The following is a 14,755-nucleotide window of genomic DNA, read 5'->3' on the forward strand; positions in this document are numbered from 1 at the left end:
TTACAAACTAGGAATCTTTGATAATTCTTGTGCAAGAGAGGGTTGAGAGTGAGGTTTTCATTTCAGCAAAATAACTCTGGCAGCTCTGGGAAGACAGGTAGAAATCAGACTGAAAGTACACACTGACTTTCACTGGCTTTGAGTTCCAAGATCAAATTTCTGTTTGTGCTTATGCCTCTGAGTCATTTGCCTCTCATTTTATATATAAAGCATTACAATTTGATCAAATATGTTCCATGGTTGAAGTAACCCCCTGACATACAGTAGGTTTATGCAACATTAGCCTGAACTGAGTGAGTTTAATCCCTGTGTCATGGTTTCCAGGCATGTAAATAATGAAGAAAGCATGAACCAAGTCCAGAAGGAAAAAAATAGATAATAGAAAAAGACCCAAACATGGCTGGGCCAAGTCTGAGAGCAAGTCAGAATATTAAACGAGCTATTATAAATTTCAAATTATACACACACACTTCAGTAAGGTAGAGGAAAACATCAATATAATGAAGAGAGAAAGAAAAGATATTTTAAAAATCCAAATAGAATTTCTGAAGATTAAAATCATAGCTAAAGTGAATATGATGCTGATGGGATTAATAACAGAATACACATTGGAAAAGACATATAAAGAATAAATAGACACCATTGGAGGGTGAACCAATGGCAAAAGGAAGACCTTTCTCTCTGTCTCTCTCTCTCACTGTCCACTCTGCCTATCAAAAAAAAAAAAAAGAAAAAAAGAATAAACAGACATATAAAGACCTATAAATAAAAAGAGAAACTGTCAAACATGAAGTGAAGAGACAAAATGCTGATTTTTCCCCAAAAATTGGCGAAAATTACAAACACAGAGATTTCAGAAATTCAAAATATACTAAGCAGAACAAACATAAAGGAAACCACACAAAAGACGTCATAATCAAAATGATGAGAACCAGAGATAAAAAGAAAAAGTTAGAAGTGGTCTGACAGTCAAAAGACACATTACATACAGAGGATCAAAGAGAAGAGTTACAGCAGATTTCTCATTAGGGAAGTATGTAAGCCAAAATACAGATCAAAACCTTTAAATTTTTTTAAACTATCAAGCCAGGTTTCTAAATATATTTAATTATCTTTCAAAATAAAGAGAGGTTGAAGACATTTTCAGGAAGAAAACAAAACTCAGCAAATCCGTCACTGACAGCCCTGTGCTTCAAGATAAAACATCGCCCCCACCAAAAAATAAAATAAAAAATAAACAGATACCACTATATACCTCCTACAAAGTATAAAATGAATACCAAAAATATCAAGTTTGCTGCTGGTAGAAACACAAATTGTTAGAGCCAATTTGCATTTAGGCAGGTTCTTATAAACTTAAATGTACACCAGTCATAAGACCGTATAGAGCCCTGAACTAAATATTTACCAAAAAAAAAAAAGTTCATGTGAAACTTGTAGACAGATATTCATATCAACTTTATTTACAATAGCTTCATACTGAAAACAGGCTAATTCTCTATCAACTAATGAATAAATAAACAGTTGTGGCACATCTATAGCATGGAATGCAAGTCAGCAATAATACTGATATATGTCAAGAATACTATATGTATCAAAAATATTAAGCTAAATGATAAATGCCTTTACATGAAAGACTATACACAGTTTAATTCCATTTACATACAATTCTATAAAAGGCAAAACTACAATAATGACAGAAAGCACATCAGTGGTTGCCATGGGCAGGAGGTAGGGTAAGGGATTGACAGACTACAAAGGAGCACAAGGAAGCTTTTTTGTGTCATGACTGCATGATGTTACCAGAACTATGCGTATTTATCAAAACTCACAAATATCTTAAAGTCTTCAGACATGCAAAATCACACATGTACAGGTTATTTGGTGTAAGAAAATTAAAACTATATTACATTGAATGCTATCTAGATGTCCTTAAAGGAAAGATTGAGTTCCTAAGGAAATGATTATGAGAAAAGTGCCGGTATTTAAATTGCACCTGTGTGAAATTATACAGGCCATTGGGGAATTGCTGGATCACATAGCACAGTGAGACTGCAGACTCTGTGTGGACTCTATGGCATGGGCTGGTGATTATAACCACTTTGACCTCTTTATTTGGGCTTAATGTTCCCCTATTGGCCTTCTAAAGAAGAAAATGACAGAAGAGAATATAATAAAGGAAAAGTATAATCCCTACAGTGACACACACATCATTATCATTACTCCCAACCTAGTCTGTCCTAAATGGCCATCAAAATTCATCATCCACGGCCTATCGCCAGTTGTTATCCGAGGGTCTGGAGGAAATAAAGCCTCCCAACATATGAGAAAGAGAATTCTAGGTCTGTAAGGCCCTGACGCTCTGTGATTGCGGTAACTGTGCTTTGTCATAGCTGTTCACAAACGCATCATGGAGATTGGGAATCTCACGGCAATGAATTGAATGCCTCACATAGTGCATAACTGTGATTGGAAGCAAGGCAGCTTTGAATGTGAATAGTTCAGTGATGGGTAAAAAGTCCACCTTCCCAAAAACGCTAGGCAGAGTCATACACAATGGAAGCTGCAAACCTTTGAACATGCGTCTGTCACATGGACAAATAGTAACATAGCGTTAGGTACACAATGTCTTCAAACACCATCCATATTAATGACAGCGTCGACACCCATTTTAACCTTTTCAGCAGATTCACAGCATTGACATTAGATGACAAATTCAGAGGTTACTGAAAAAGGAGGAATGGACCTACTATTCATTTATTCCATCTTTTGTCTCCCACGACTATATAATAATTTATGCTGATTCAAAAGAGTGCTTTTATTTCGTTCTCTATTTAGAACTACCCAAGTTTACTTACTGCTTCTTCAGTTTTAAATCTAGAAGCCAGAACATAACAGGCAAATGCATAATTTGGAATAAGAAAACTGAGTATTAAATTCACCTGGGTCACTTATTAACCACCCTGAAACTCAGTTTTCTCATTGGAAAAAAAATATTAACTCTCATCCCACCGACCTTTGAGAAACCTAATTTTAGAGATTCAAGTGAAACATTTCCATCTACCTCAATGTCTCTCAAGCTCCAAGAGGCAGAGGAATCCCCCTGGGGATATAATGAAGCTACAGATTCTCATTCAGAAGGCCGGGGGGGGGGGGGGGGGGTGGTTCTGGAATTCGGAAACTTCCCTGTGGTGCCAGTGCTACTTCTCTGTTACTCTCCGTGTCTCCTTGAAGCCAGCAGAACTGCAAAATACAATGTGTTCCCTGCGCCCGCTCAGTGCCTCCTGAGTTAGAATTTGCATTTTACCAGGATCCCTTACTTTAGGTGAACATGGAAAACAATGGTGCAGCCACAGACCTGGCATCCTGCAGGTACTTGATCTACACGTGTGTTTTGCATCATCACAGAGCAAAGTCGTTAGTGTAGGTGGATGCAGCATGTTTTTGTTTTCCCTGTTCAAAATTTTATTTTGCATTATATTTCCAGGTGTTACTTTAAGCTAAAGAATAGCCATGCCACAGGTCAACAGCCTGCCCATTAGTATCAGAAGAAGTTGGCATTGACAAAAGCCCTTTTCATCATTTTCCTCACCAAATCTCATATTTTAAGTATTTTGTATAGAAACTACAATTACTAACTAAAATATAAGCTGTTTCTCTAAATTTATTTGTTAAAAACTACTTTAGGAACTTGGATTAGCATTCTATGCACACATTTAACATAGCCAATTGGTACAGTTCAAGCTAAAGTTAAAGATAGGTGATGTTTGAATTGGGCCATACTGCTTTATTGTGTGTCCATTTTCTTAAGTATTTATTTTATTTATTTGAAAGGCAGAGTTACAAAGAGAGGGGTAGAGATAGAGAAAGAGGTCTTCCATCCGCTGGTTCACTCCCCAGATTTCTACAATGGCCGGAGCTGGGCTGATCCAAAGCCAGGAACAAGGAGTTTCCTCTGGGTCTCCCTTAGGGGTGCAGGGGCCCAAGGGACTTGTGCCATCTTCTACTGCTTTCCCAGGCCATAGCAGAGAGCTGGATTAGAAGTGGAGCAGCTGGGTCTCAAACCAGCGCCCACATGGGATGCCGGCACTGAAGGCTATGGCCTCACCCTCACCCCCAGCTCCGGGCCCCTATTGTGTATACATTGACATTTTTATTTACTTATTTGAAATCCAAAGAGTCAGAGTGGGCAGAAAGAGATTGCATGCCTTCTCCCACCTGCTGGTTCACTTCCCCAAATACCCACAGTGGCCAGGGCAAGGCCAGGGCCCTAGCTGTGAGCCAGGGACTCGTCCAGGTCTTCCATGTAGGTGGCAGGGACCCGATAACTTGAGCCATCAATGTTCCTTCCAGGGTCTACATTAGCAGGAAGCTGGAAACAGGAGCAGTCTGGAACTCAAGCCCAGGCACTCCAATATGGATGTGGACATGCCAAGCAGCATCTTAACTGCTACACAAAATGCCTACATTTGTGAAGACATTTATAAAGTTAATACCGAATAAGGTTCTTAGAGGATTGGGGGCCCAAAGGTGGGAATGTAATCTATATCCCTAGGATTTTTTTTTTAAGATTTTACTTTTATTAGTTATTGAAAGAGTTACACAGAGAGAGAAAGAGAGGCAGAGAGAGAGGTCTCCTATCCACTGGTTCACTCTCCAAATGGCCACAGAGGCTGGAGCTGAGCCGATCCAAAGCCAGGAGCCAGGAGCCTCTTACAGGTCTCCCGTGTGGGTGCAGGGGATCAAGGTCTTGGGCCATCCTCTGCATTCCCAGGCCATAAGCAGTGAGCTGGATGGGAAGCGGAGCAGGCAGATAGAAACGGATGCCCATCTGGGATGTCGGCATTGCAGGCAGAGGCATAGCCCACTGTGCCACAGTGCCGGCCTCTATACACCTAGGTTTTAGAGACAGTTTTAGGGGAGAGAAGCCCAGCTTACCAACTGAAGAAGCATATTTGAAGATATGCTGCGAGATTTCAGTCGATATATCATGAAACGTGGTAAATCAACTGTTTTATTATTATTTTAATTTTTGACAGAGTGGACAATGAGAGAGAGAGAGACAGAGAGAAAGGTCTTCCTTTAGCCGTTGGTTCACCCTCCAATGGCCGCCGCCGCCGGTGCGCTGCGGCCGGCGCACCACGCTGATCCGAGGGCAGGAGCCAGGTACCTCTCCTGGTCTCCCATGGGGTGCAGGGCCCAAGGACCTGGGCCATCCTCCACTGCACTCCCGGGCCACAGCAGAGAGCTGGCCTGGAAGAGGGGCAACCGGGACAGAATCCGGCGGCCCGACAGGGACTAGAACCCGGTGTGCTGGCGCCGCAAGGCGGAGGATTAGCCTGTTGAGCCACGGCGCCGACCCAATCAACTCTTTTTTTTTTTTTTTTAAAGTTACCTAACTATGTCCCTTGAAGAGCCACAGTCAATATAGAAAATAAATCAGAAGTCTCTCTCACACTACTTTTTTCTCTGCAATTGCAGGCACTGTGGTGGTCCAGCAGCTGATGTCCATGATGATCAGCAAACACGACCGCCTCTTCCCAAAGGATGCAGAACTGCAGAGCAAGCCCCAGGACGGAGTCAGCAACAACAACGAAATCCAGAAGAAAGCCAGCACGGGCCATATGCAGAACAAGGAGAACAATAACACCAAGGAGAGCCCTAGTCGGCAGTGCTCCTGGGACAAGCCCGAGTCTCCCCAGAGAAGCAGCATGGACAATGGATCTCCCACAGCTCTATCCGGCAGCAAAACCAACAGCCCAAGGAACAGCGTCCACAAGCTGGATGTCTCCAGGAGCCCCCCTCTCATGGTGAAAAAGAACCCTGCCTTCAATAAAGGCAGTGGCATCGTCACCAATGGGTCTTTCAGTAGCAGCAATCCAGAAGCGGTGGAGAAGCCCCAAACCACCCCCAATGGGAGCCTGCAGGCTAGGAGGACCTCTTCGCTGAAGGGGTCCGGTACCAAAATGGGCACCCACAGTGTGCAGAATGGAACCATGCGCATGGGCATTTTGAGCAACGACCCCCTCGGGAACCCCGTGAATGGACGCAGCATGGGCTGGCTGCCCAATGGCTATGTGACCCTGAGGGACAACAAGCAGAAAGAGCCGGCCGGGGAGTCTGGCCAGCACAACCGACTCTCCACCTACGATAACGTCCACCAGCAGTTCTCCATGATGAACCTGGAGGACAAGCAGAGCGTGGACAGTGCCACCTGGTCCACCTCCTCCTGCGACATCTCCCTCCCCGAGAACTCCAACTCCTGCCGCTCCTCCACCACCACCTGCCCAGAGCAGGACTTTTACGGTGGGAACTTTGAGGATCCTGTGTTGGATGGGCCCCCGCAGGACGACCTTTCCCACCCTGGGGACTATGAAAGCAAAAGTGACCGGAGGAGCGTGGGCGGCCGAAGTAGTCGCGCCACCAGCAGCAGCGACAACAGTGAGACGTTTGTTGGGAACAACACCGGCAACCACAGTGCACTGCACAGTTTAGTCTCCAGCCTGAAACAGGAGATGACCAAACAGAAGATCGAGTACGAGTCCAGGATAAAGAGGTGAGAAGAAGCTGGGGATCCTAACTGCCAGAAAGGCTGCACCGCGGGTTCAATGCGCTGGTGTCAGAGTCGGCATTTGGGAGCCGTAGGACTTAGACAAAGTTGCCTTTATCTCTGTGGGCCCTGGTAGCCCAATGTGAAAATGCTAAATGTCGGTCATATCTACTTCCAAAGCCCCTAAGAAGTCATTGATCATTGAGGTGCTTGCTGGTTGTTATCTTCAACTATTACTAAACACGGGCATTTGTGTGAGAGCTTGGGATGGAGGGGCGGCTGTAAGGAGATGGAGAATAGAGAGCCTGCTAATTTTCACTAACATGCAAAGGATGAAAGTAGCATAAAACGATGTTCTAAAGGTAAACTAACCTTCAGTTTTCATTCTTTCAGTCATTATGTGCGGAGCGGGTGTCTTCTCTCTGCCAGGCTCAGTTGCAGACCCTTTGGGAATTTGGGTGAACTCAGAGAAGTGACAGGTGCAAGGTGACTTAAGGCCTGGACAGGGGCATTTTCAGTCTTTGACTTTGACTCTGAGATAGGAACATACAGAGGTTTTCAAGAAGAGAGATGGTGTGACCTACAGAGAAGCTAGCCTAAAATGGCAAGTGAGGAATATGACATACAAGAGAATAGTTAGGCTCACGCCTAAGTTATATAAATTTGTATCTTCCATTAAGATGATCGAGGTAGGAGTTTGCTGAGTAACTTCCACAGGAAAAAGTCTGGGTGAGACAAGTGGCCTCGGCTGCCTGTTCTGGGTTCACAGTGCCCTGGGGAGTGGGATGGGCCATTGACAGGAGAGGCAGGAAAATGAGAATGGAGGCCTGGACACATGACCGTGACCTGTGCCAGACACCCCCCATCCTCACCCCAGCCGCAGAGTGACAGATTGATTGTGCGCATGTGCTTTCAGTGCCTATACGGGAAAAACACGGAATTCTCAAGTCAGGAAGGGAGGGCCCAAAGCTCGTTTCGGGGTGAAGTAGCCCCTCTGGCGTCAGCCCCAGTTGCAAGCTCTGTGATTTGGGGAGCTCTTCCTGCGTGGTGTGTGAAGATCCTCAGTAGTTTGGTGTGCCTCACCTGCTGCTGTGGCTCCAAACCCCCTCGCTTCTTTTTATTTTATTTTATTTTTTTTAGTATATAAAGCCAATTTTAGATGATCTTAATGTTCTTCACCCATTTATCAATTATCAAGCCAAAAAGAACATATTTCCGGGAGCTATGGCAGAGTGAGTATAAACCGAAAGTGCTACTCACAAACAAGATTAAAAGATCAACTGCTTGGAAACTATTTATGCCAAGTTTCACTAAACAAGATTGTGCTTTGAATTTCTCTGTATGATACTGACAGAAAATTGAAATAAGAAGAAAGAAATGGTGTTAATTGTTTCCTGAGATCACTCTTCTTTCTGAAAGGGGTTTGGGAAGTTCCCACTAGCTACTAGAAATCTGGATTGCTGCCCTTTCATAATCATAGAGAGAACCTAGCACTGGGAGGCTGCATTTCAAGGGGCAGGGATAACACTTTGAACTTGGATTAGGAAAAGAAACAAAGTTTATCATTCTGAAGCTAGAGATGTAGGCCTGCCCTTTTTAAAAAAGATTTATTTATTTACTTGAAAGGCAGAGGAGTTATGGAGAGAGAGGGTCAGACACACACACACACACACATAGAGTCTTCCATCCACTGGTTCACTCCCCAGATGTCTGCAACGGCTGGGGCTGTGCCAGCGTGAAGCCAGGGGCCTAGAACTCCATGTGGATCTCCAATGTGAGTGGCAGGGGCCCAAGCACTTGGACCATCTTCAGCTGGGTTCCCGGGTGCATTAGCAGGGAGCTGGATCAGAAGTGAAGCAGCCGGGACTCCATCCAGAGATCCTAAGGGATGCCAGCATCACAGGCAGGGACTTAGCCCACTGCACCACAACCCCAGCCCCGGGCCTTTCTTTCTGAAGACATTGGAGATGCGTGTATGTTCTGAGACCTGGGGTACATTTCATGGACTCCGATAAAGTAATTAGAACCTTGCAATGGAGTGCAAAAGGCCAAGGGAGAGGCCTGAAGGGAGGTGGGCTGGGGCCAAACCACAGGTATATAACTGTTCAATTTCGTTTTCCATAACACCCTTTTACATTTGTATACCTTTCTTTAAATTCCTTTTTAATGCCACCCTACAAGTTCTGATGATGAATGGATAGATAGGTAGGAGGTAGGTAGGTAGGTAGGTAGGGATGGAGAGAGGGAGGAGGAGATGTGTTTCGCTTTGCTTAATAATTGCCGAGGTATATTTTCATTGCTTTTTAAAATTCGAGTGTTGTTTTCTTAGAAATAGAATACTTAGAAAAAGAAATTTCTAAATTTATTTTCTAGAAAATATCCTATCACAGTCAGAAAAATTAATTTGTATGATATCAGTTATTTGGTTTGCTAAAACTATTCCTTTTCATTGAGTTGCAATTCTATACTCATATATATGGCCAACAGATCAAATCAGTTAAACTTTTTTAATCTACAGTTCTCCTAATTTTTAGAACAGATCCACAATTTTTGAACTTCCTAACATTATTCTGGGGATATACCTTTCTCCTTATAATCCTGTTGTATTTCATATTTAACAATTTGAGGCTCTACTACTAGGTAAAGTTTAGAATGGTTTTTATATCTCCCCGATGAATCAATCTTTTCATCATTAAAAAGTTCATCTTTTATTGTGTCACTGCTTTTTGCCTGAAAGTCTATATTTTCTGATGTTAGCATTGCTATAACACCTTTCCTTTGACTAGTAAATTCCTCACATAGCTTTTCCATTTGTTTACATTCAAACTTTAATTATATGATATGAGTACTTAATATCTTTTTCAGTTCTGGAATATATTTACTCAATTTTTTGTATATTTCCAATCCCCCACTTTTTTTTGATAATTTTTTTTAACTTTTATTTAATGAATATAAATTTCCAAAGTACAGCTTATGGGTTACAATGGCTTCCCCCCCATAACGTCCTTCCCACCCGCAACCCTCCCCTTTCCCACTCCCTCTCCCCTTCCATTCACATCAAGATTCATTTTCGATTCTCTTTATATACAGAAGATCAGTTTAGCATACATTAAGTAAAGATTTCAACAATTTGCTCCCACACAGAAACATAAAGTGAAAAAAAACTGTTTGAGTACTAGTTATAGCATTAAATCTCAATGTACAGCACACTAAGGACAAAGATCCTACATGAGGAGTAAGTGCACAGTGACTCCTGTTGTTGACTTAACAAATTGACACTCTTGTTTATGGCATCAGTAATCACCCTAGGCTCTTGTCATGAGCTGCCAAGGCTATGGAAGCCTCCTGAGTTCACTGACTCTGATCATATTTAGACAAGGCCATGGTCAAAGTGGAAGTTCTCTCCTCCCTTCAGAGAAAGGTACCTCCTTCTTTGATGACCCATTCTTTCCGCTGGGATCTCACTTGTGGAGATCTTTCATTTAGGTTTTTTTTTTTTTTTCCCCAGAGTGTCTTGGCTTTCCATGCCTGAAATACTTTCATGGGCTTTTCAGCCAGATCTGAATGCCTTATGGGCTGATTCTGAGGCCAGAGTGCTGTTCAGGACATCTGCCATTCTATGGGTCTGCTGTGTATCTCACTTCCCATGTTGTATCGTTCTCTCCCTTTTTTTTCTATCAGCTAGTATTTGCAGACACTATTCTTGTTTATGTGCTCCCTTTGGTTCTTAGTCCTATCATTATGATCAATTGTGAACAGAAATTGATCACTGGGACTAGTGAGATGGCATTGGTACATGCCACCTCGATGGGATTGACTTGGAATCCCCTGGTATGTTTCTAACTCTACCGTTTGTGGTAAGTCAGCTTGAGCATGTATCCCCCACTTTTCAAAATTATTATTACAGTATGTTAGACCTTCTGTATCTGACTCACATCCCCATTAATATCTTTTTATATTAAATGTCTGTGTGTATCATTCTGTGAGGTAATTTCTCTCAGACCTCCTGCCTAGTTCACTGTCTTCTCATTCAGTTCTGCCACGGCTCCAAGTTCATGAGGAGACTTTCAGCAGTCTCTTTTTTGAAGACAGTTGACGTTCTAACTTCTCATTGGAATCACTTTCTGCCTCTCCCATTGGTGGCTCCCCTCCTGTTGCCATTTGAAAGCATAACAGAACAGAACAACAACAGAAACAGCCAGCTCCTGCCCCCAGGGTCTCCTTGCAAGGGCTGTATGCCTTGTGTGCATCCACTTTCTGGTCGACACTTAAGTTTCTTCCTTAGCTCTGAGATCTAAAGATGTTTTTTCACCCTATGTATTTTAAAAATATTTCCTTATGTGTTTTTCTATCCTTTTTGTTTGCTTGTATTGGGAGGCATTGTTTCTAATCTCAACTCAGTCCTTTGAATTCCTGCATGTTTCATGCAAGTGTACAGATTTATCAAGATACTCTTTTGTAGAAGTTGTTTTTCTTAGTAATAAACTTCGATTTCTTCCAGCAATTTTAAATCTAAAATAAATTTAGAAAGCAAAGAAAATAAGTTGTAGAATAATTCTGAGGGGCAACAAGCACATAGTACCAAATTCTTATATAAAAATGTGATCAGGCTGGCACCATGGCTCACTAGGCTAATCCTCCGCCTTGCGGTGCCAGCACCCCGGGTTCTAGTCCAGGTCGGGGCGCTGGATTCTGTCCCGGTTGCCCCTCTTCCAGGCCAGCTCTCTGCTGTGGCTAGGGAGTGCAGTGGAGGATGGCCCAAGTACCTGGGCCCTGCACCCCCTAGGAGACCAGGAGAAGCACCTGGCTCCTGCCATCGGATCAGCGTGGTGTGCCGGCCGTGGCGGCCATTGGAGAGTGAACCAATGGCAAAAGGAAGACCTTTCTCTCTGTCTCTCTCTTTCACTGTCCACTCTGTCTGTCAAGAAAAAAAAATAGTGATCATTTGTTTAAAATGGCCTTCCAAACTATGTAGGATTACAAAATAGGAAATATTATTTTTTTTAAAAATTCTACTTGCTTAAACAGGTATTCTTAGTATCTGGATGAAATGTCAATATGTGTGGCTCACTTTTTTTCAAAATAGAAAAAAAAATTGAAATTTAAATTTTTTTAATTACTAAAAAAATGTGATTTCTGGGAGCCACATGAATATTGGCCTTTTAAATTTCAGTAGTAGGTAAACACAATTGAGTCCCTTGGACCTTTAACTCAGGAGAAAGAAATGAGAAAAGGCAGCTAGTACTAGTATAAATCTTATAATGAACAAGTGCTTACTACTTTTGAGCAAACGTTTGAACACAAAAGTGTGTGTGTGTGTATCTGCTACAGGAATGTGAGGGTACTTCAAAACATTTGTAGAAAAATGGCACTAAAGATAACTTCATTTTGGTGTAAAAATTTGAAATCCATGGACAGTTTTTCATGATGTACATTTGTCCTGAACTGGTTGAAGATCTTGTGTGTGCCTGGATTTCAGAATTTTTTTCTCAACATAAACTTACGTTTAAATTCCATTTTCCACAAACATTTGGAAGTACCTTCATATTTATATGTTTTGGATCCTGTTGATTATGAAGAAAATACAGTCTCTGTTTTTAAAGAGTTTACCTATAATTCTACAATTACCTGAAAGAATACAGCTAACAATTGATAGAGATATAAAATATGGATATCCTAAAATGCATTAATATCATGGAAGGGAGTACAACTTGAGAGTAGCGGGTTATTTGTATGTGCGCTGTTTTTATGAAGTACCAGGTGCTCCTGTAACACATGTACACTCTGCCTGTCTTGTCCACGTACACTGACTGCTTTGGATTCTGAAAGAGCTTGGTGTGCACCAGAAAAGTTGCCTTCTTGGCAGTGGGCTTAATCTAACAATGGCATTATTATTATTATTATCATCAATATTTTTCCTTTGCTGGAAACCAAATATGATTTCCTACTCTTTCTTCCAACATTAGTAAAGCCAAGATCACTGTTTAACGTCCAGCAAGCTTTCTGGGTCGGGTTGTCTCCCACTGCTGCCCCTTGGATGCTGTGTGCTTGGTTTCTCTATGCTGATATTCGTTCACTTACTATCAGATGATAATGAATCGCTTCCAAGAGAAGTCTCAGGACCTCTAACAAAAATTCATCAATCATGCAAGTCAACTGTAAAATTACAAAATTAAGTATTTTTAGCCATTGGACCTAGCATCATTGATTTGATAGGGCTCATTCCAATATCCTAAGCAATGTAGAGTCAGAGTTTAAAGAAAACATTTGTATCCCTCTTGCATTCAAATGAATAAAATTATTTGTTCTTTCCCTCCACCTTCCCCCAACCTTTATAGCTTAGAGCAGCGGAATTTAACTTTGGAAACGGAAATGATGAGTCTGCACGATGAACTGGATCAGGAAAGGAAAAAGTTCACGATGATAGAAATCAAAATGCGCAATGCCGAGCGAGCCAAAGAAGATGCCGAGAAAAGAAATGACATGCTGCAGAAAGAAATGGAGCAGTTCTTTTCCACATTTGGGGAGCTGACAGTGGAACCCAGGAGAACGGAGCGAGGAAACACGATATGGATCCAGTAAGCCTGCTTTCTCCCGCCGTCTCCGATGGCTCTGGGAAGGACGTGGGGAGTCTTGGGAGATCGTATGTGGGACCAGGTGGCTGGTCACCTGGCTGTACAGAGCACTAACTGGGGAAGACGTATCATTTATTACAGACATTAACCATCCATATCTGCAATGTGTACCAAAGTTATACCATGCCTCATAATGCTACTGTCAAGTGTTACAACTGGATATGTGTATATAGAGTAGTTTTTAAAAGTAAACTAAAAATGAGAAGCATATCTCAAGAATTATTTTATTGCAAGTCTTGTATTTAAAATGTTGAATCAATATGTTGTTGCGATTTAGCTTGCTTTCAAGCTTCACCCCTTGCACTTAACATAAGCTATTTTTGGCATTGTGTTATCATCCGCTTATTTTATAGATCACTATTTTTATTTCCCCTTTTGCTGAGGAAATGAAGATAAGCAGAAATATAAATATATATAAAGATATATGAGTTATTAAAATCAAAAGAATACTTGGTGGCCGTGTTGTTTGCGCCAATAGACCTTGCCATGACCAAAAAGAGAAATGTAAATAGTTTTATAAACTACAGTCGGATCAGCAGGGACCTTGGAAATGCTCTTTAAACTCTGCCCTCACACCACTCCATTTGGCTTTGTGACGTGACTTGACACAGGCACTCAGAGAGTGTGTAAGAACATCCCCTTCCCAAGCCCCCGTCTGCCTTACCAGATCTAAAGAGCATTTCCTAAGCAGGATGCAGCATACAGGGGAGACAGGTGACGGATGGCACTTGACCATGGCCTTCTGGACTCTCTAACTGCTGGATGGTTAGAAGGTGAATTCTGCCTGCCTGTTGAACGTTGGGAAACAATGCTTGCCAAATCAACAATGCCTGTGTGCAGTCCTTCCCTCACCCAAACCTCTCCCCTGTCCCCAGCAGTTGCTCTTGGCAAGGCCAGCAGTACTGTAGCATTGCTGAGGTCCTCTTCATGAGCGTGCTCTAGTAGGTACCATTTAGCAACATTTTTCTCCCACGCAGGCCAATGTCATGTGGGATTCTCTCTGTACCACAGGCTGGCAGCTTGCAGCAAGGTGACGAGGTAGGGCAGGGCACCAGGAGGAGGAGGAAAATTAAATTTTTCTGCTTTGATTTTAACAATGCCATTTTATGTGTTAAAAACATGTTCACTCATGATAATTGTAAAATGTGAATGGTTGAAAGTCCAACGTTGACACTATGGTGGACATCAGTAATGCCAAGTTTCTAGAAATACCCAGGCTCTCTGGAGGTGGAGTTTTTGCTAGAATGATTCCTCACACTTCAATAAGGCAATGATTTTGAGAAGCCAAGTACATAAATCTCACAGCAGAACAAAAGGTCACAAAAGGTTTAATCGGAAATAAAGGCTACTTGAGTTTACGGGCTCTGCGTTGTTTGGAGATCATGTGTGTGTGTGTGTGTGTGTGTAGATTGTCAATGGGGAGAGTGATCCTGACACTACTTCTCCTCACCAGTGCCCCGCTTTTGTTTAGACCCTCTGCTGCGTGGTCCTCTGGCATTAACCAGTGTCTACACAGCAGTAACTTCTTTATCTTTGGTTCCCTATTCTGTCGTTACGATTACTTAGTCAT

General features: G+C 42.3%; 1 protein-coding gene across 16 annotated transcripts in view; it reads left to right on the forward strand.

Moving 5' to 3' along the window:
• The window catches only part of ARHGAP24 (Rho GTPase activating protein 24), an 867,261-nt gene extending 852,718 nt beyond the window's left edge, over positions 1-14,543 (forward strand). For all 16 annotated transcript variants that reach the window (XM_089303130.1, XM_089303129.1, XM_089303132.1 and 13 more), the window contains 2 exons: positions 5,482-6,556; positions 12,889-14,543. In XM_089303130.1, coding sequence (XP_089159256.1) covers positions 5,482-6,556; positions 12,889-13,132 — 1,319 coding nt within the window. In that variant the 3' untranslated portion in view covers positions 13,133-14,543. The remainder of the gene's footprint in view (positions 1-5,481; positions 6,557-12,888) is intronic.
• Positions 14,544-14,755: the final 212 nt, after the last annotated feature.

Source organism: Oryctolagus cuniculus, chromosome 8, assembly GCF_051225735.1.
Source record: "Oryctolagus cuniculus isolate XC-2025 breed Fujian yellow rabbit chromosome 8, ASM5122573v1, whole genome shotgun sequence".
NCBI classification, from domain to species: Eukaryota; Metazoa; Chordata; class Mammalia; order Lagomorpha; family Leporidae; genus Oryctolagus; species Oryctolagus cuniculus.